This window comes from Carcharodon carcharias, chromosome 12 (genome assembly GCF_017639515.1).
Source record: "Carcharodon carcharias isolate sCarCar2 chromosome 12, sCarCar2.pri, whole genome shotgun sequence".
NCBI lineage: Eukaryota > Metazoa > Chordata > Chondrichthyes > Lamniformes > Lamnidae > Carcharodon > Carcharodon carcharias.
In genome coordinates, this window is record NC_054478.1 from 125,056,684 (window position 1) to 125,079,118 (window position 22,435).

Sequence of the window (22,435 nt, forward strand, 5' to 3'; positions counted from 1 at the left end):
GCACAGGGGGAATCTATAGACTTAACTATGAGGGAGTCAAGTCTGAGATGGCAGCAGGAGAGCAAGACGATTGAGGACCACTGAAAGTTTGGGTTAGGAGTCTGGGAGGGCAGAGTACTTGAGTGAGGAGAAATGAAAGGAGGCGTGAGAACATGTGAGAGGGGCCTAGGAGGGGTAAGGAGAAAAGAAGTGGGGAAAAAAGGGACAAAAAGAATTGAAAATGGAAGTGACATAGTTGGGTCTGGAATGACAGCCAAAATCCACACATGAATGGACATAGGGAAAATTCAAGCTATATAAGCTTGGTCATGTAGCAATTGTTAGGATACATAAAACCCGATAGTAAATGAGAAATAGATAAGAGACAATAGGAGGGAGTCCAAAGTTAAAGCTGGAGGTTCCTGTGATAGGATGAATTTGATGTAAATAGGATAGAGTCTGCGTAGAACATCAATGAACTGTTGTTCAAGTTCATAGGCAGATTCCAGAAATCCAGAAGCTATTTGAGGATACAGTATTGCAGGAAGCACTAATGGAGTATTTACATGTGAATGAAGATCCAAGAGTTGGACAGAAAGATGATAGAGAAGTTGGAGGCCACCATAAAATCCAGAAGCAGCGGAGCTTCATACTTCAGTCCAGCCAAGGGAGTTTCTGGCCTAGGGCAGACTGTAGCTGAAACTAAAGGGTCAGCAGAGGATTGAAGTCCCTTAATCACAAGAGCAGTGGGGGATGGGCTATAAACTGATCAAAATTACTTCAAAATATAGCAACAGAAAAGCAGATCAGAGATAGCAGCAGAGTCTTGTGTTGAAGTCCAGTATAGTCCTGTGCAGAAGCATGGTTTTGATGTCCAGAGAAGGCCAGGAATTTGGAAGCTAAGAATGAGAGAAGGTCCTGATAAGGATTTGATGAAACCCTGCATGGGAAATCCAGATTTTGAAGTCATAAAAATGGTGATGGGAAAAGCTTCCTTAGAAAATGAAAGCTTCTTGGCTTTCCATAGTTTTATACTTCATGATTAATTATTTTAATTATACAAAATAAAATCAAAGAGATTTGGAATTCATCAGACCATCACTTTGCCAAGCAGTTACTTTCCAATGTACCCAGATTTTCTGCAGATACCTTAGAGGATGGATTCAGCCATGTTGACCAGAGGTTAGTGCTTTCTTTACAGTGACAGTACAAAGAATTAGACAGCAAATCATCCTGCTGATTCTCACCTATATTTTGAATAACTATCTAAAAAGCCACCCCCATCTGGTACAAGGTACAAGAAAAACTTGAAGAGATGTAAATTTGAAGGAGATGGCTACGAAACAGAAAACAGAGGGTAGTTAAGGGCAATTTCACAGACTAGCAGAAAGTGGGAAGTGTGTCCTCCATGCTTGGACGATAGTTGATCATCATACACAATAACTGTAACTCAACAATTAAAGATTGTGTGTGGATTCTTGTAGATTAAACAAAATTGGTGGTGTGGGCATGGGGCAGTGATGGACCACGCCAAAGAACAGAAAGAACCAAGGATGCAAAAAGATCAGCAAATTAAATTTAATATTGTGAAGTGGCAGGTTGTGGGTAGGAGGAATGAGGAAGCTACTTTCCCCTGAACAGAAAGGAACAAAGTGGAATAGTGGAACAAAGAGATGGTTGAATTCAGATGCTTAAATCACGACATGTGAACAGAGGTAGGAAAAGTTTTTGGCATGCATATATACCAAAGTTGCATTGGAATAGGAACAGGATTAGACCATTTGATTCTTCGAGCCTTTTCCACCATTCAGTGAGATCATGGCTGATTTACGATCTAACTCCATTTAGCTGCCTTTGCCCCATATCCCCTATTACCTTTGGATAACAAAAATCTATCATTTTCAGATTTAAAATCTACAATTGATTGCCATTTATTGCTGTTTGCAGAGGAGAGTTCAAAACTTCTACCAGCATTTGTGGTAAAACTATTAAATGTTGTAATGCAGGTTGGTAAGGCCATAATAAGCACTAGAGGTCATTTCAGGTGGAATAAAATACAAAAGTTTAAAGTTAAAATGCAGAAGATTGTATTAGATCAAAGGAAGTGCCTTATGAGACTGCCAGAAAAAGTGGTAAACCTGAGGATTAGGAGCCTGAGAATTCAGAATCTAGCAAAGGATGACCAAGAAAGGGAAAAGAGAATATGAATGCAAGCCAGTGAGTAACATAAAGGCAGACTGTAAAGGCTACTTTAGGTATGTGAAAAGGAAAAGATTAACTAGGACAACTGTGGGTCCATTACAGGCAGAGACAAGAGAATTTAGAATGGAGAATAGGGAATGGCAGAGAAACTAAACCATTGCTTTGTGTCAATCTTCATGGAGGAAGGTACAGAAAATCTCCCAGAAATACTTGGGAGCCTAGGGACTAGTGAAAATGAGGAACTGAAAGAAATTAGCATGAATAAAGAGGTAGTACTTGAAAAATTAATTCGATTAAAAGTTGATAAATCCCCTGAACCAGATGATCTGTGTCCCAGAATGTTGAAGGAGGTGGTTATAGAGGTATTGTATGCATTGGTGGTTATCTTTCAAAATTTTACAGATTCTAAAAAGGTTCCTTCATACTGGAAAGTAGCAAATGTAATCCCACTATTTAAGAAAGGAGGGAGAGAGAAAAGTGAGAACTACAGACCTATTAGCTTGACATCAGTTGTAGGAAAAATGTTAGAAGCTATTATAAAGGATATGATAACTAGTCTTTTGGTAGTATAGAACTTGAGTGTTGTTGAAAAAAGACGTTTTGTCGAAGCTTTTCATCTTGTATTCATCAGGACAATCGCAAGAGTACCAATGTCAGGGGAAGCAACAACTTATACTATATGAGGAGAGAGTACGGGTTGGTTGGCAAGTGGACTCTGATTGGTAGAGGTGTTGCCATGGAGAATGCGCCAGTTAATGGTGACTGACAGTTAAATGCCAAGCATTGTTTGAAATTTAAACCAGGCAGTTTGACTCTGATTGGTCAAGGCATTTACTTTCTAGCAGTTTAATACAACTGAGGCAATTGTAGGCCAGACCAGGTAAGGACAGCAGATTTCCTTCCCTGAAGGACATTAGTGAACCAGATGGGTTTTTATGGCAATCGCCAATGGTTTCATGGTCACCAATAGACTTTTAATTCCAGATTTTTATTGATTGAATTCAAATTCCACCATTTGCAGTAGTGCATTTTGCACTAAGGTCCCCAGAGCCCCTTGGGTTTCTGGATTACTAGTCCAATGACAATACCACTGTGCCACCACCTCCCCTTCCCCGTTGAACATCTTGAGATTAGCTAATTTAAACCCAGGAAGTTCAGTTTGGTATGTAAAATTTCCCTTTAATCTGAGTTCTGCTTCATGCCAAAAATAGCAATAGAATTGTGTTTAATTCAGAATGTATCTATGTTTTTCATCCTATTGTCTAGATTAGTATTCAACAGCCACTTTTTTTGCAACTAGGCTACTACACCTGGTTTCAGTGCACCAAGGCTAGGGAGTAAAACAAATCAGCAAAGGTCTCCACTCCTGCTAGCTTTAAATTGCATAGGTCACAATGTCATCCACAGTCAGATAAGAATGACCATTTGGCCAAGATTGGCCCGCAATATTTCCTAGAAGTGCATGGCAGCATAGCAAACCGAAAGCTCCCATGCAGGCCATGCACAAGTTGGTCCTTTTAAGTTACTGTACTTGCATGGCCGTGCATTCAGTGTCCCTGTGACCAAGAATTGGAGCAGTAGGGAAGAAAAATGATAATTTTGTGGATGACCAAGATCTTCACAGGACTCTTAGTACCTGGGATTATTCCCAAAACATTGATAAGGATGTGTTGATTTTTGTTTTGTTAAACTCACTGTTCATCTTGTTCTGCTTAATTGACTTCTGTGTTCTAAAATTGTAAGATAGTATTAATGTTTTGGCCTTCTTTGTTCATGGGTTTGAACACCATGGTGCAGTTTAAATACAAGTGGCCTTGCAAACCTTCCAAGTAGGTAGTGTGGTAACAAATCTCGTGTGTATCAAAACCTCCTTCAAGCCTTCATAACACAAAACCTCCCAGATGTTGTTTTCTGGACCACCTGTGCTAAGATAAAGATGCAACAAACAGATTCACTCAATGTTGACTGACCTTTGCTCTCATTTGCCTTTCTCGTAGTACTCCTGCAGCACAACAGATCACTTATTATGGTGAAAAGTACTTATGTTTTTAGGAGAGGGAACCAAAGAGTGTACACATTAAGTGACCACACAAGCAATAAATTAGTTGATCCTGCAGTTTCAATTAGCAAAAGCACCATATAGCTGTGACTCATAGGCCAGAAAGAACCAGATTTGATTTCTTCATGAAGAGCCTGTTGATCTCTAGGCTGGGCCAGAGGCCACGACAATTGACCTCAACAACCCAGTGCTGTGAAGGAGACAGTCAACCGGGGTTTTTGCTGTTTATCAACATGTTGGATCATTTCATTTTGATGTGTGATAAGGATATGAACGGGACTCACTATGACTTACTGCAAAACTGCCAACATTATCTTGAGTGGATGGCTAATGGGGTGAGCCACCACCTTGATTGGGTCAGTGATGCCACTTAGCCTGCCAGAAGGAAGCCACTTAGACCATTTGTGCCAAGTAGGCCAATAGGGCCATCTGAGACACCAGATGGCAGATCTTTCTGTCACTGCCAACTGAAAGCAGCATGGAAACTGACGGAAATGCACAGAAGGTTTCTTGGCAGCAGTATTGGGATAAGACTGGTTAACACTTTCTCTTATATTTCCCGCATTTGCAATTTATTGCTTTTTCTGATTATTATTCCTGGCATGATGGAGTATGCCTGAGAATATTGTTATCAGGAATTGGTTTGTGCAGTGGGTTAGAGACACCACATTTTTTCCAGTTTCCCTCATTAGTCATCCTGCGATTTTCAATTTAGCGCTAAATGCTACCAAGTTTGGGACACTCGTTCGACACTGGCTTTCCACCTGTGGGAAGTTGATTCAAGTCAAGTCGAGACTAATGATGATTCTGTTAGCCATGTGATTTGAACATAAATTGAGTTTTGGTCAGTCTCCATCCAGTTTCTAGTGGGTTTGAAGATGAGGCACAAAACTCCCCTTCCTCCAATCCTGCAGCAATTGGCACTAACTTCCAATCTCACTCAGAGAGGATATAAGATGGCTGATATGGGGAATGGAAAACATATGGGTGCAATAGATCCTGCTGTTCTGAAGTTGGGAGGCTTGAGGCATATTGTCAGGACATTGGAGAGGGTACTTCACTCTGTGGAACCCTATGCCTGATCTGGAAGTGTTTGATGGGACAATGTAGATGGAGCTTTACTCTATACTTCATCTGTCCTTGGAGTTTTGACACTGGATGTCTGAAATAGAAAGCATTCCGCTCCCAGGTATTAACACCCTCACCTTGATGAGGGCCAAAAGATGCATACAAAATTAATTATAAAAGAAAAAAGAAATCATTCTTACATTGGTTTATAGCATAGGGTGGAGGGGGTTTGGCAGGAGCTATTAAATAATTGGAGCTGTTAACTTCAGGATATATGTCATTAATGGATTCCTTGTTTTTGCCCCATATTCCACCAGTCACTGATTAATATATTGATTCCATGTGTTGATATTAAAGAGTGTGCTTTTCTTAAAAACAAATGCTTCTCGATACTTGTTATCTCCAATGAGCCAACAATACTTGAGTCAAAGAAGTCCTCACTGAGCTCTGACTTTGCAGCTGCATATGCAGAATCTTCACAAGTGATAGGTTGTTAAAATGATAGCCCATTGTGCACCATTTATTTTGCAAACTACATGAATAAATGTTGACTTGATTTGTTCATCATTTTCTGTTTGTGATGCTTCTTTCATCAGGAGACAGGAAGCATGGACTTCACAGCATGAACATGATGGAGGCTGCACCCTCTGAACCTTCCCTGGATTTGGACAGCCTCAAGTTGCTTGAAGTAGGAAAAATCCACTGTTCTTTCTATATATGTTTTAAAGAAGCATCTGTCCTTTATGGATTAAGATCGTTCATGCTATGAAACTCCCAGATTTAATTCCAGTTTTCTGCTTAGGTAGCTGATTGCTATAGTTGGTGGTACTACAACTAACTGCTATGCCCCTGGGTTTGGGAAGGGAAGTGTACCTACTAAACTGCACTATAAAACAGGTGAGGACAGGATTAGATTTAGCCTTGATTCCCCCCACAGTCAGATATTCTGAATGGTCAGCCAAGTGTCAGATGTGCAAGGAAGCCCATCTCAATGTTTAAGTCCCCTGCTACTTGTGCAACACATTGTACTGACTCATTTCCTCTAGGGACAACGCACACCTCTGCTCCCTGATTAGCCAAGCCCAGAAAGCTAGGGGGAAAGTTAGATCCGGGATCCTTAACTATATGTGAGGCTACTGTTGGTTCTGTACTAATCATTGACAAATGTCCTGCTGTCTGTCCAGTCCAATGCTAGGGTGTTTGTTTCTAAGTGAGAAAATGCCAGCGATCCTTTCAAGCCTCTGGAATGAACAGGATTGACTTTAGTTTATTTGATGCCAATCTTCCATCATTAGGTGTGGCATCTTGGAGAAGCTCAACTACAAAGAGATTCACTTATATGACTTGGCTTACATTTAAAATGCCATTCAGAATCATAGAATCTTACAACACAGAAAGAGACCATTTGGCCCATCATGTTCTTTTAAAGAGTTAACCACTTATTCGTATTCCCCTACTCTTTCCTTGCATCTGTGCCATATTTTTCTTTTCAAGTATTTATCCAATTTTCTTTTTGAAAGTCATTATCAAATCTGGGCCTAGCACCCTTTAAGACAGTGTATTCCAGATCAGAATAACTGGCTATGTGAAGAAAAACATCCCCTCATTTCCCCCTTGGTTCTTTTGCTAATTATCATAAATTTGTGCCCCCCAGTTACCTACTCTTTTGCCAATGGAAATAGTTTCTCCCTGTGACTGAGGTGCCAGAGCGTGGACACTCTCAAGGGTAATTAGGGATGAGCCACAAATGTTGGCCTTGCCAGAGATGCTTACATCCCATGAAAGAATTAAAAAAAGCACATTCCAAGCCTAATAAATGAGTCAGTATTTTAGGACAGGAAGTGGGAGGAGAACATTGAAGAGAAAAGTATGCAGTTGGATCATAAAATGGGAAAGTTAATGCACTCATTGGATGGACTTCTGTGGGAGAGTGAATGTACTCAAGAGGTGGGCTTCAATGGGAGAGTCACTGTTCTACCATAGTTTGGTTTGATGTGAAATTTGGAGTCATTCCCACTAAACCACTGACCACCCAACTTCTTTACCTGGTTTATGTTAGCTGATATTATTATTGTCCTCAGGTACTGTCATCCCCCTCTTTTTCAAATCTGCCATCTCAAAAATCAATGACCACTCCTTGCACACTACCATCCCATCCGCAACCTCCCTTTCCTTTCCACGGTTCTTAAACATGCTGTCGTTTCCAAATCCGTGTCCATCTTTCTTGGAACTCCATGTTTGAATCCCTACAATAGGTTTCTGTCCCTTCCACAGCGCAAAAATAGCTGTTATCAAAATCACATCCTATGTGACTGTGATTGTGGTAAGCTGTCCCTTCGCATTCTGTCTGCAACCTTCAACACTGGTGCCCAAACTATTCTCCAATGCCCCTCTATTATTTTCCAGCTGGGACTGAACTTGTCTGGTTTTATTCCTTTCTATTCAGTCATTGCTTTTACCTGCAGTGGCTTATTTTCCTGCTCCGTATTTACCTCTGGCGACCCACTCCCATTTCACATTTATATGGTGTTCATTTGCAATTTGATCTGAAAACATAGCTTCAGGTTCCAAATGTTCAACAACACACAGCTCTGCCTCACCACCACCACCTCTCTTAACCCATCCGCAGTCTCTAAATTATCTGACTGCTTGTCCAACATTCAGTTCTGGGTGAATGGAAATTTCCTCCTAACTATATATTTGAAAGACCAAAGCCTTTGTCATCAGTCCCCACCACAATCTCTATATCATAACCACCAACTCCATCTCTCTTCCTGGCAACTGCCTAAGGCTGAACCAGATTATTCCTTCCTTGGTGTTGTATTTGACCCTGAGAAGAGATTCCACCCACACATCCGTGCCATCACTAAAACCACATATTTTGACATTGCTCAACTTTACCGCTGCCTCAGCTCATCTGCTGCTGAAACCCTCATCCTCTGTTGTCTCTTGACTTGAATATTCCAATGCACTCTTCGTCGGCCTCTCATCTTCCACTCTTGATAAACTTAGGTCATTCAAAATTCTGCTGCCTGTATTCTAACTGGCACCAAATCCTAAAACAGAATTACCTGGAAAAACTCAGCAGGTCTGGCAGCATCGGCGGAGAAGAAAAGAGTTGACGTTTCGAGTCCTCATGACCCTACGACAGAACTGAAGTTCTGTCAAAGGGTCATGAGGACTCGAAACGTCAACTCTTTTCATCTCCGCCGATGCTGCCAGACCTGCTGAGTTTTTCCAGGTAATTCTGTTTTTGTTTTTGTTTTGGATTTCCAGCATCCGCAGTTTTTTTGTTTTTATCGCACCAAATCCTGTTCACCCATCACCCCTGTGCTCGCTGAGCTACATTTTCTGCCAATTAAGGAACACCTCAAATGTTAAAATTCTCATCCTTAATTTCAAATCCTTGCAGGATCTCACCCTACCTATCTCTGTAACCTTCTCCAGCCTGACACAATAACTGCACTCCCCAATTCTGGCCTCTTGTGCATCTCCAATTTTGATTACCATTGGCAGTTGTACCTTCAGCTGCCTGACCCCTAAGCTCTATAAATGTCTCTCTAAATCTCTCTCCCCCTCTACCTCTTTTTCTTCCATTAAGCTTCCTAAAACAAACTAATGACCAAGCATTTGGTCATTTGCCTTAATAGCTCCTTATGTGGCTCGATGTCAAATTTTGTTCAATAACACTCCTTTGAATATTTTACTATGTTAAAGATGCTATATAAATGCAAGTTGTTATTGTGGCATTAGCAGAGGCACACTATACTGCAGCAGTAACCTCAATGTCACATGTTGGGAGTGAAAACAACCCACCAAGATTCCTGCTCATAATAGCAATTCACTTGGCTCTGCTTGGGTGTGTATGAAAGGTTTGGGGTGTGGGTTGGATCTTTGGGGACAAGATCTAGTGCAGATGAGATGTCTAACATCTAGTAACTTACCACACATGAGGTATAGCCATTTGGGCAAGTTATCGGTGGTTAATGGTACGTCTTGATTCGAAGAGATAACACATTCAACCAGACCACTTTCAAGCAAGGTTTGGGGACGGAGTTTGGAAAGTTGGTAGAAATTGCAATGAAATAAGTGTTTAACTTGTTTCATCTCCAGGTGATTGGCCGGGGTCGGTATGGTGCAGTGTATAAAGGGTCATTGAACGAACGCCCAGTTGCTGTGAAAATCTTCAGTGCCTCAAACCGTCAGAACTATATCAACGAGAGAGATATATATAGGCTCCCGCTGATGGAGCATGAGAACATTGCACGTTTCATTGTGGGTGAAGAAAGAATATCGAGTGACAGCAGAACGGAGTATATGCTGGTGATGGAGTACTATCCCAATGTAAGTCTTCTGGATGGCTACAATGGTAGGGTCAGAGTAACCAAGCATGCAAGGTAATCCAAAGCATTTACTGATACCAGTGGAAATGATGAGCATGTGAAACCTGTGTTCTGCAGTGCAACCACCATTAATAGAAGGAGACTGTCAGCATAAGATAGGGTTTGTCAGATAATTGAGACTCCCAAGATTTTAGCAATTTACCATAACAGGAAAATGTACAGCACAAATAATAGGAACCGAGATTGCCTGTTTCTTGATCTGTGTCATTTTGGGAAGGTCTTGCTGGACTGTGCACTGAAGTCCTGTAAAAGGTTTATCCATGGGAAAATTCTGACAGATAAATGTAGATGCTTCTCTGAGTACACATTTTCAGTAGCATCTGCTAGAGGGGAATGATTCCCACTACCATTGGCTACTTTGGAAAATTAACTTGTACATTCACACACATATAACTATACATATACCTGTATATGCAGATACACATTTCCTTTTATAAATGATACATATTACATATTTTGTCATTCAACCTGATATATACTTCAAAATGTAAAGATAAATAAATTTTCCTAAGTATTGTACCCTACTGAATTATGAGAACTATCCAACTGTACAATTATAAATTCCATAGTTCTAGCACTAGGTAGATATTTTCAGCTATTTAACAGTCACAGTACTGTTGTCTGCAGGTCCGTCACTGTATAGTTCTGGGGTACAGTATGGTGGCTAAAAAAGGTAATGGCATCAACAGGAGCAGTTTGAGGCGATGAATAGCATATTAACAGCTTACTGGTTAAAATTGTTCTTATTTCTATAGTTTATTGGTAACAATATGTTAAATAAGCCTGGCAATATCACTTCACATGGCATGTTAGTTATATAGATTTACAGCAGAGAAACAGATCATTTTGCTTAACTTATCTATATAGTGTTACTATCTCCGCTGATAATACTGGACAAGTCAGATCCCAGGGTGAAACCTGACTTGATAGATCCTAACTCTTTTTCAGAAACTGTGAAGGAAAATTCACAGGAGTCTACTGATGAACTTCTAACACAAAATGTAAAATATTTATTAAAACAAGAAAAATGTACTATGTTACACCAGACAAAAAGGTTGGAATGATTTCAATACAAACATAAGAAAATTATTCAAACTCACACTATTCCTTTTACCCCAACAACATCTTTACAGACACGTACACATTCAGAAAGATAAAACAATTTACAATTTCTATCTTATACTCTAATATTCAGGGTAAGCATGAGGTACAAGTGAATTAACAGACGAACTGTGGTCAGACACACCCCATTCCCAAAGTAAATGACAGATGCGTCAAAACAGATTCCATGGATTTCTCAACAACCCACCCAGCCATTTGTTGCATTGTGAGCCAACCAGTCTCATGGAAATTTTTTCTTTTTCACGAAGGTTTCCAACCTCCAAATTTGAAGAACTTGCCTTGGAATTTTCTCCAAATGTCACTCCCACTTGGATGGCTTCAACAAGGATCCAACTCCAGGGTTCCAATCTCACCTTCCAAGATTCCTTTCCCTTGGATCTCTTGTGTACATTCAAGCTTCAGCTTCCAAACACAATTTCAGATCTTAAGCCATGCCAAGCAGGATACCACTGCTTCAAAGGACCTGCTGTAAGGAGTCACCAGCCTTCAGCTGCCTCCTCGGATCATCAGGGCTTCTCTTGAGCCCGGTTTGCTTAAAGCCTGTTCCTTGTAGCTCTGTCTTTAATTCAGAGCATATTTCTCTGTTCCTTTCTTTCAGCTTTATCTATTGGGACCTCTTTCCGATCCCTGTCTTTGTCCCTGCCTGGGACTTTCCTCTGGAACCTCTTCCTGTTTCCCTCCCCGTGTCCTGCTCCCTCAGACACCTTCTCTGGAATAGTGCTCCGGTTCAGGTCACCTGACCTGAAGTTTTGTGCCGTTTTACTTCTTTGCTTCTGTGTTGGAACCAGGGCTGGTTCCCGGCCTGAAGACACAAAAGCAAACGAACTACGCGTGTGCAGGCAGTTCCCAGTGGCGCATGTGCAGAAGGCCTGAGGCTCTCTGAAAACAGGAGTTCCCAATGTACGACTGCCGATTTAAAATTAAATTAAGTATCTGAGTTTCCTAACAACAGTTTTGGTGTTTATACATCACATGGCCTCCTTCATGTCTCCCTCATCAGGTCACCTTTTAAATGAATTGATGTTATCTGCTTCAGCCATTTCATGTTCCATGAGCTCCATATTCTTTATTTGATCTGTCAGTGACTATATTTATGTTTATTCCCCCTTCTTCTGAACTCCTTTATATGTGGACCAATTATTCCACATCCACCCCATCAAACCCCTTCATAGTTTTAAAGATCTCAATTACATTCCCGCTTAAGAGAAAAGAGGCCCCGCTTGTTCAGTCTTTCCTGAGGTTGAGCAGTAATTGATCAAACGTGGTACCCGCATAAGGGCAAGTTCTAACCCTGCAGAGATAACAGCTAATCCAATGGGAGAATATAGCAAGCGATAACTAATGAAACTGAGTGATGGAATGGGTTATACACTGGACTTTCATCTCTCAAATCCAGTCCGTACGATGAGTTGAAGTGACTATCTGCTTGACTGCCTGAGCATTCTTCTCCTTTCCCACACCTGATCTATATAGTTTTACCTAACCTGCAGCTCTCACCTTGTATCTCTTGTGCCCTAACCCATCCTAAACTAACTCCTGAGCACAGAGTTATTGCTCTTAACTCAATGTTTGCTGATATTGTGCTCAGCACAGTTCCATCACACTTAAAAGTGCCAACAGCACACTCCTTCTGAAAAATCTTACTCTCCATTCCTCTATCTCCTTAACTACAGTTTATGTTAATCCTCCCTTTCTTCTCTAATGTCCTATCCAACATTGTCAGCTTCAGCTGCATGCTACCTGCTCTCATTAGTTCTTGTTGAAATTTCTTCAATCCAATTTTCACTCACAGGATTGGTGAGTCACTAGTTCTCCTTGTTTCCTTCAAAAACTTCCAACTCAGCTGTTGCCACAAAACTGCACTCCAGCCTCTAAAGACTGCATTATGTTTTTTGCTCAGGCACAACAGATTTGACTTTTAGCTGAGCTTCCAGTCCCATATCCTGTACATCATTAATACTTTTGCCTCCACTCTGTCACTCACTTCAGCCTTTATCTTCCTCATGTTCAGACTCTTTCTACAACAGCTTCTTGTTTTTTAACTATTTATTCTTGGGGAGTGTACATTGCTGGCAAGACCAGCATTTTTTAATCATCTCTAGTCACGGTGATAAAGTTTAACCCAACTGAATGCTTTTTAAGGACACCACAGAGAGCTGTTTAAAAGTCAGTCATGTTGGTGTGGGTCTGTAATCACATATCAGTCAAACTGGTCAAAGATGGCAGGTTTCCTTCCCTGAAGAACATGAATAAACCAGTTGGGTTTTTGCGACAATCTGATAACTTCACGGTCCTGTTTTCTGATACCAACTTTTGATTTCCAGATTTGTTTCCAATCAAAATAAAATTCACAAACTGCCAGGGTGAGTGCAATAAAAAGCTTTGGATTGCATCTAAAATTTTGAATTTATTTCTAAGTGTGTGATGTTGACCCTGGGTGCCTTAAATAGACCAGTATTAACATCTCTCACCTTTATCACCCTAACCTGGTTTAGGTAGAGGTAAAACCAGCCACAATTCGTCCCAATCCCTAAGAGAAATGAATCTACTTCTCGCTGTCCAATAATTTCTTAGGAATTAAAATAGCTTGAAGTACCAGAGCGGGAGAAATTTTACAACTGATAGAATGGACTGATCTGCTACTTTAGTTATTATTCTTAATCACTGTGTGCCTGCGACTGTGTTAGCCAGTGAGTGGCAACCTGTCAGCCGTTGAGTTGGTGGGCGGGGGCAGGACTCGCAACAAATAGTCTGTTTTACAGCAAAATCTATTTACTAAGTAAATGGTGTCTGTTTAAAGAGCGCACTAGAGTAAATTATCTATAGACTTTATTTAAAAAGCGTCATTATGAACAGGTACAAAAAGAACTCATAACCACTGTAGCATTACCCGATGAAAACAGGGTAATTTCTGCAGCAAAATGCAGTGAGTGGATTACATAATACAAATTGTGTGTAAAATCAATCCCAGTTATTTATGGCAGTGCAATCTCCAGGCAAGACTGATGGGGAACTACCAAAACATCTCATGCTGGCCAGGCATGGTGGTGCCACTATTTGCAGACCTCCTGGGGGAGAGGAAATAATTGATCTATGGTGCCCATTGGTTGAGCAACTGAGAGTTGTGTTTTTAATTAACATATATAAATCAACAGCTCCCCTTGCAGGGCATTCAACACTACTACACCAAAAGCGCCTGTATGAAATTCAATGCAATTGAGTTCATGAACTTTAAAAAAAGCATGAAATATAATATTCACATAAAGATGTCAGAGCCCATGTTGTATGTAACAATGGTTAATTGTTCTGAATATCTTCAGCTGAGAAAGAGAAGAGGTCATGTGAATGCCACAGCCCAATACATGTATTATGTTCCAAAACCAGAACAGAAAATGCTGGAAAAACTCAGCAGGTCTAGCAGCTTCTGTGGAGAGAGAAACAGAGTTAACATTTCAAGTCCTTATGAAACGTTAACTCTGTTTCTTTATCCACAGGTGCTGTTAGACCTGCTGAGTTTTTCCAGCATTTTTGTTTTTGTTTCAGATTTCCAGCATCTGCAGTATTTTGTTTTCATCTTGCATGTATTACGTTCACCTGGGCTGATTACTGCCTAGATTCCTTCATGTACTGTACATTATTTTCTCATTGCCCTCTTCTTGAGGCTATTCCTGGCATGGCTGTTGGGAAGCTACAGTAAGGCTATGTCTCAAGTTGGGAGAAATAAATGAGCCAGAGGTCATGACCTGGTCCAGTTACTGCTGCTGGAACATGTTAGGTGTGGACGCTGGTTGAGGACAGGGTTGGGGCTCTGTTTGACACTCCTGGTGTTGGCTCACATTTGCTGCTTAGGTGCTGCAGTGCATCTGTGCCACTTCCTAATAAGGAGTGGGGGGAAATTAGATGGAAAGAGCAGCTCTTCCAAAGTCTAGCATGCAGAATTAGTGAGGAGCATTCCGTGGGCCGTGAAACTCAGTCCCAAGACTTAACCCTCAATTATTTTATCTCAGGGTAACCTCATCTTATTTGGGGTACGATTTTATCGGCATTGGTAACCCTCTGGTTTTCTTGTTTAAAGTGGCCCTTCTTCATTTGTCAGCTCCGTCTTTAAGATGAGATGTTAAACCAAGGCCCCATCTGGCTGCTCAGGTGAATGTAAAAGATCTCATGGCACTGTATTGAAGAAGAGCAGGGGTATTAACCCTGGTTTCCTGGACAATGTTTATCAACATCAACATCACAAAAAACAGATTATCTGGACTTTATCACATTGCTGGTTGTGGGAGTTTGCTGATTGCAAATTAACTGTCACATTCCCCACAACAGTGACTACACTTCAAGAAGCACTTAATTGATTGTAAAGCACTTCATATAGGCCATATAAATGCAAGTCTTTTTTTCTTTTGTCCGGAGATTCAGCTGGCTCTATAGCCACTATTGGGTGGGGAGTGGGGGACATCAGTCAAACACAATCACATTTTTACTAAATGATTCAAGAATAGGCTGCTTTTTCACCACATAGATACCAAGGCCAATTGCCCCTGTCCCAGCCCTAACTGAGATCAGCTAACCTGACAGCTTCTGATCTGTGTTTCTTTCAATGCGACTAATTTCTACCTATGCATCTGTGCCACGGGGTTGTCCAACCGATAACATTTTCAAATGGGGTAACTTATTCAGAGCCCTCGATCACAGCCACCAGACAAGCAAGCAGAAGGAATGTTTGAGCATATGAGTATCTGTCTTCTCAGCTTGTTGCTTTCTGGGCTCAGACAGCTGAATAGTAGTATTCAATGGCCTAAAGTCATAGGCTCCAATGCTTTCTATGGAGTCTCACTTCAAATTATCCATGCCCTTAAGAAAATTTATGTTTTTTTATAGAATCAATAAAAATTTGGCAGTTTGTGTATTTTCTTCTGTAAAAATGGGCAGTGCTTTGAACAAAATGTGCTTCCCCATCAGTTGAAATAATTTTTTGAAGTCTGGAACACTAGATAGAGATGTCATACATTGCTCAAAGAAGCGAGTGGCTTCATGCAGGGATGTGTGCTGCTGGCATTTTGGATCAGCGCTGTGCCAGGATGATATTTGTAAATCTAATTTCAGCAAAAGTGTCCCTCCTGACGCTGAAGGAAGTGTAAAGCATGCTTGCTTAATGCATTGAGTAGGCAACTAAATGAATAAGAAGGACAAACATGTCCTTTCCCAGCTCCTAATGGTACAAAAACATCTCAAACACTTCACATACAATAATTTACTTGGAAGTCCAAGGACTGTCATGAAGCCAACAGAGCAGCCACTTAACTCACAATGGCTGTGGAAGGAAGGATAGAGTGATTCTGTTTTTGGTGTAGTTTATTGGATAGGGCACCAGGAGAATACTATGCATTCCTTCAAAACTATGTCATGGGATATTTTGGAGTAGAAGCAGAGGGTGGTGGTCAGTAATGCACCGTCTAATTTTTTTTGGAGTGCATGGCCAATTCCTTTAAATGCACAGGCCCTTTTCATTTTTTTGTGCAGCAGCTTAAAAAGGCTATTTGTGCGCGAGAACTTTCAAGTTGTTGCACAGTCATGCAGACTAAAGGAAACATTGGTGGTTGGGCACCTTGGTTTAACATCTCACCTGAAGGACGGTAACTTCGATATTACAGCAACCAGCAATCACTTGAAGCTGTTCATCTAACTTCCTAGCTTGGGCCCTTTATCTGGATCTATTGACTTGGTCAATGTCTAAATCCCAACCAACATCACAAAAAGACAAATTGTGTGGTCCTTAATTACATTTTTGTTTCGTCAGACCTTGCTGTATGTCAATTGGTTGCCACGTTTCCTACTTTACATAGTAGGAAAGACCATATTTCAAAAGCGCTTAGGGACATCCTGAGATTGTAAAGGCACTATATCATTGTAGAAACAAAATACTGCGGATGCTAGAAGTCTGAAGTGAAAACAGAAAATGCTGGAAATGCTCAGTAGTTCTGGCAGCATCTCTGGACAGAGAAACAATGTGAACATTCTAGGTAGATGACATTTTATCTGAAAAATAAATACAAGAGTGTTCTTCTTTCTGAGTGGCCTGAGTTAGTTACGTAACTTTGGTGGTTTAAGTAATATAGTAAAGGTATTAATGAAAACAGAATAGTCAATAAATTGATTACCAGCAATCATTGTGTTGATGTGCTTCAAGGGGCTGACTCTAATGGACGTGGAACAGGCCCTGAACATACTTCCTCCCTATTGCTCCCAGTCAGCACAAGGCTTGCTGAAACCCTGAGCACAAAATTAACGTGAGGTTCTTCCAGTTGCCATTGAGGGCCATCTCTGAATGCGGCTAGTTCTTAAGAGCATGAGAACAGCAAACCACTTAGCTCCTTGAACCTGTTCAACCATTCAATAAGATTATGGCTGATATGCCTCCTTTGCACCATTTCCTTAATAAATTTGGATTACAACAATCTATCAATCTCAGGTTTAAAATTAGCAATTGATCTAGCATTACTTGCTGTTTGCGAAAGAGAATCCAAACTTCTATCACACTTTCTGGTTAGAAACATTTCCTAATTTCTCTGCTAAAGATCGAGATCTATTTTTTGGCAATGCTCCCTCATCCTAAGTTCCCCTACCAGTGTAAGGAACATATCTTTTTATTTTCTGTTAGACTGTGGATTAAAATTACAATGGCTGCAATTTGAAAGACATGTCCACTGGAACAGGTTGAGAGATATGTACAATGTTGCAGCCCTGGAACAGTGTGTATCATGAAAGACAGGATGGTGCCAGAAAGGAGTCCTGGACCAAGGGAGCAGTCTGGCAACAACAGTTTAATTGGCTCCTGACCAGGTTTTGTGTGAGGGCAGTGCAGCAGAATAGCTCCAAGCCTGAAAGGAACAAGACCTAAAACCTCTTTCTCCTGTGTGTGGAAGATTCCAGTAATTCCACAATAATAGCTAGCTGGCCTTTTCTCCTCATATCACTATAACCTGCTCTCTCTCTGAAAACCCCTATCAAGAGGCAAAGGGGAAATTCACGGTTAGAGACATTGAAAGGCAAGTGCTCAACCAGTGCACTAAATATTGAAAGTGCTGGAAGACCACCTCATGTCAACAACAAGAGCAGAAAGGAATTTGAGACTTAAGAAGGGGTAGAGTTTATGTTTTAGAGTTAGAAGTTAGCAGTTCATACTTCTTTCATTTGCCACTGGTTAATGACAGTTTATTCAATAAACAGTTATATACTTATTAATCTTACAAACCTGGTGCTCGTATTCTGTTAACCTAAATTAAACAGTTAGGTAGAATTGGGGCAATCTGGTGGTTTAGTCAAACTTTGCACATTTGTCGCGGCTCAGGGAACAGTGGGGCTTGATATTATAGCACACTATTTCCAGTGAGTCGTGACACCAGTTTGGGGGCTTGGGTCCAGGATAAAATGGCTACGATGATTTTAGTGTAGATTTAGGAAGTAATAAAAGCTAAAAGGAAACACCAGGCCCTGGAAACTGCTAAAGCTTTCCTGCAAGTGGAAGAGATGTCCTTGACAATTTTACAAGCAATCCCAAAAACCAGGTAAATTGAGTTAGCAAATAAATTAAGAGTAGGATTTCCTGCCAAAGCTCGGAAGGCAGAGATAATTGAAGAGATGGAACAGCATTTGAAATTGGAAGGAATACCCAAGAGACCGAGTTCTCCAAAGGGTGGTTCATTGGAATATGCTCAAATTCAGTTGCAAATAAAAAAAAATTGTAACTAGAGGCATCAGAAAAGGAAAGAGAAAGGGCATTCCAAAGGGAACAGGCAGAAAAGAAAAGAGGAAGAATATTTCAAAGGAGCTAGAAATGGCAAAGTTAGAAAAGGAGGAAAGAGAAAAAAAGAGAGAATACCAGGTTAAAACGCTGACGTTTAAAAAAGAGACACCAGTAGGTGAGGCAGGACTTATTTCCAGATCAGAACCCAGTGGGGAGATGTTTAACTTCATACAAGCTCTTCCAAAATTTGAGGAAAGGGATGTTGAAGCATTCTTTATTTCATTTGGGAAGATAGCTAAACAGATGAACTTGCCAAAGGAAAACTGGACATTGACCATGCAGAGCAAGTTGACAGGTAGAGCATAGGAAATTTACGCTTCATTGTCAGAGGAGGTTTCTAGGGATAATGATGTGGTGAAAAAGGCCAATGTGAGTGGATATGAAGCATACAGACAAAAGTTTCAAAATTTAAGTGGGCAAACTTAAACTATGAATTTGAAAGTATTAAGCAAAATAGTTTTGACAATTGGATACGAGCATTAGGAGTTGAAACTACCCATGAAGTTCTCAGAGAGACCATTCCCTTGGAAGAATTTAAAAACTCCCTACCTTCTGTAATAAGATTCCATGTTGAAGACCAAAGGGTTGCAACTGTTAGACAGGCAGCAGTAATGGCTGACAATTATGATCCATAAAACTAAACCTTTTTTCCATTACCCCCATAAATTTGAAAAGGTTAGAAAGTGGGAGCGTGAAAGGAAGTCAAGGAGCCAGGGTGTGAAGAATGGATAGCAGTGGGCAAATGTGAGGTTATCTACTTTGGTTGCAAAAACAGGAAGGCATATTATTATCTGAATGGCTATAAATTGAGAGATGGGAATGTGCAAAAAGACCTGGGTGTCCTTGTACACCAGTCGTTGAAGTTAAACATGCAGATGCAGCAGGCGGTAAAGAAGGCAAGTGGTATGTTGGCCTTCATAGTGAGAAGATTCAAGCACAAGGAGTGGGATGTTTTTGCTGTGATTATACAGGGCCTTGGTGAGACCACACCTGGAATATTGAGTGCGGTTTTGGTCTCCTTATCTGAGGAAGGATGTTCTTGCTATAGGGGGAGTGCAACAAAGGTTTACCAGTCTGATTCCTGGGATGGCAGGACTGACATATGAGGAGAGGTTGCATTGGTTAGGATTATATTCGCTGGAGTTCAAAAGAATGAAGGGGGATCTCACGGTAACCTATAAAATTCTAACAGGATTAGACAAGGTAGATGCAGGAAGGATGTTCCCGATGGTGTGGGAGTCCAGAACCAGGGGTCACAGTGTGAGGATACAGGGTAGACCATTTAGGACTGAGTTGAGGAGAAATTTTTTCACCCAAAGAGTGGTGAGCCTGTGGAATTCGCTACCACAAAATGGTTGAGGCCAAAACATTGTATGTTTTCAAGAAGGAGTTAGATATAGCTCTTGGGGCGAAAGGGATCAAAGGATATGGGGAGAAAGCGGGAGCAGGCTATTGAGTTGGATGATCAGCCTATTGAGTTGGACGATCAGCCGTGATCATAATGAATGGCAGTGCAGGCTCAAAGGGCTGAAGGGCCTACTACTCCTATTTTCTATGTTTCTATGTAAACCCATAACTATATTAAGAGACACAGGAGCTACTCAAACTCTTTTCCTGAAGAAGGGCCTGGTTTTCCCTCCAGAGTGTTCAATGAAAGTTAAAGCATTGGTAAACGGGATAAGTGGAGAGTATATCCCGGTTCCATTGTACAAAGTGCAATTAGAGTGTGATTTCTTGTCTGGATCGGTGGTTGTAGGAATAGTTAAGAAATTACCCATGGATGGAGTTGATTTACTCCTGGGGAATGATTTGGCAAAGGTGTTTGGTGAAGATTATAGCTTCACCCATAATTAACGGAAAGTCTGAGAGAGGTGAAGTCTCTTTAGCCTCGCTCTCTCCATCTCAGAGCAGTTACAAGAACAAGTTCCTGGTATTTTTCCATCGTGTGTGGTGACCAGAAGAATGGCTAAACAAAGTCCACCACCAGAGGTCAAAGTAATACCATGAGCAGATGTTAGAGTAGCCGAAACTTTCTTTAAGGATGAGGATAATTCTAAGGAAGTGTTTGGCAGATCTTTATTAATTGAGGCTCAGAAAGCATATCCAGAGTTAAACAAGTTAGCAAAATCAGCTCACACTGAAGCTGAGGCGGAAGGAGTCCCGGAATGCTATACATTAAAAACTGAGTTCTGATGAGGAAGTGGAGATACCCTCACAGACTTGCGGATGAGGAATGGACGGCTGTTCATCAGATAGTAGTATCCCCCAAATATTCTAAGGAGATACTGCGAGTAGCACATGAAATTCCAATGGCAGGACATGTAAGAATATGGAAAACCCAAGAATTGATAAACAGGCATTTTACCTGGCCAAGACTTCATAAGGAAGAAGTGCAGTTTTGTAAAACGTATCATACATGTCAAGTTGTAGGTAAACCTCAATATGTAATCAGACCAGCACCTTTGTCAGTTTTTGAAGAACCATTCAGTTGGGTATTAGTAGATTTTGTAGGACCATTAGCCAAAGTGAAAGCAGGATATCAGTATATCCTTTCAATCATGGATATGACAACTCGATTTCCAGAAGCTATTCCTTTAAGGACAAGTACAGTTTTTCACTTGTTATGGCCTACCAATTGAAATACAGTCTGACCAAGGTTCTAACTTAATGTCTAAAGTTTTCCAAGACATAATCAACAATTTGGGTATCAAACAACTGACGTTTACCGCCTATCATCCATAGACACGGGGCTTTAGAGAGATATCATCAGACTCTCAAAACCATGATTAAGACCTATTGCCATGAATACCCAAAGGATTGGGACAAAGAATTGGATTTCTTGCTATTTGCTACCAGAAATTCTCCAAATGAACCTACTGGATTTAGTCCATTTGAAATGAGCTATGGTCATGAAATAAGAGGCCCATTAAGGGTGATTAAGGAAAAGTCTGTAAAGCAGAAGGACAAATCCTCCATGTTAGATTACTTGTCCATGTTTCTAGAAAGACTCACAGAAACATATAAAGTAGCACGAGCGCACTTAAAAACTTCCCAAGCCAAAATGAAAGAATGGGCAGACAAGCATGCTACAACTTGAATGTTCCAAGCCAGAGATGAAGTATTGGTATTATTGCCATTGCAGGGTGAACCTCTGAAAGCGAAATTCAGTGGCCCCTACAAGATAGTTAGCAGAGTTAGTAAAGTGACTTATCTGATGGATACTCCTGAGCGTAGGAAGAAGAAATGGTTATGTCACATAAATATGTTGAAGCAATTTTATTGCCGAGAAGATGATAAGACAGAGCAAGTGTGCCAGGTGGCAGGAGTAATGGAGGATGACAGAGACAATAAGGACAAGGTAGAAGGAGATTGTAGACAATGCCCAAAGAGAACCTACAATTCGATTAGGCAATATGACAATAGTGGGACAGTTAGACACTGTGTTCTCATATTTCAAGGAAGGACCAAGGGAAGATCTAATAAGGTTACTTAGGAAGTATAAGGGAATTTGTAGGGATACACCTGGATATACTACGTTAGCTAAGCATGTTGTGGATGTAGGAGACTTGGTGCCGTTAAAACAACATCATTATCGGTTGAGCCCAGAAAAACAAGCTCAGTTAGAAACAGAGATCCAATATATTCTGGACAATCAATTGATTGAGCCTAGCCAAAGTGGCTGGAGTTCACCGGTATTGCTAGTTCCTAAACTGGATGGATCCACTAGATTTTGTATAGACTACAAGAAAGTGAATGTAGTAACGAGGACAGATTCGTACCCAATTCCTTGGTTAGAAG

At 40.8% G+C, this 22,435-nt stretch overlaps 1 protein-coding gene across 4 annotated transcripts in view; it reads left to right on the forward strand.

The window, feature by feature from the left end:
- The window catches only part of bmpr2b (bone morphogenetic protein receptor, type II b (serine/threonine kinase)), a 333,412-nt gene that overhangs the window by 281,549 nt on the left and 29,428 nt on the right, over positions 1 to 22,435 (forward strand). For all 4 annotated transcript variants that reach the window (XM_041200905.1, XM_041200903.1, XM_041200904.1 and 1 more), the window contains 2 exons: positions 5,905 to 5,996; positions 9,422 to 9,652. In XM_041200905.1, coding sequence (XP_041056839.1) covers positions 5,905 to 5,996; positions 9,422 to 9,652 — 323 coding nt within the window. The remainder of the gene's footprint in view (positions 1 to 5,904; positions 5,997 to 9,421; positions 9,653 to 22,435) is intronic.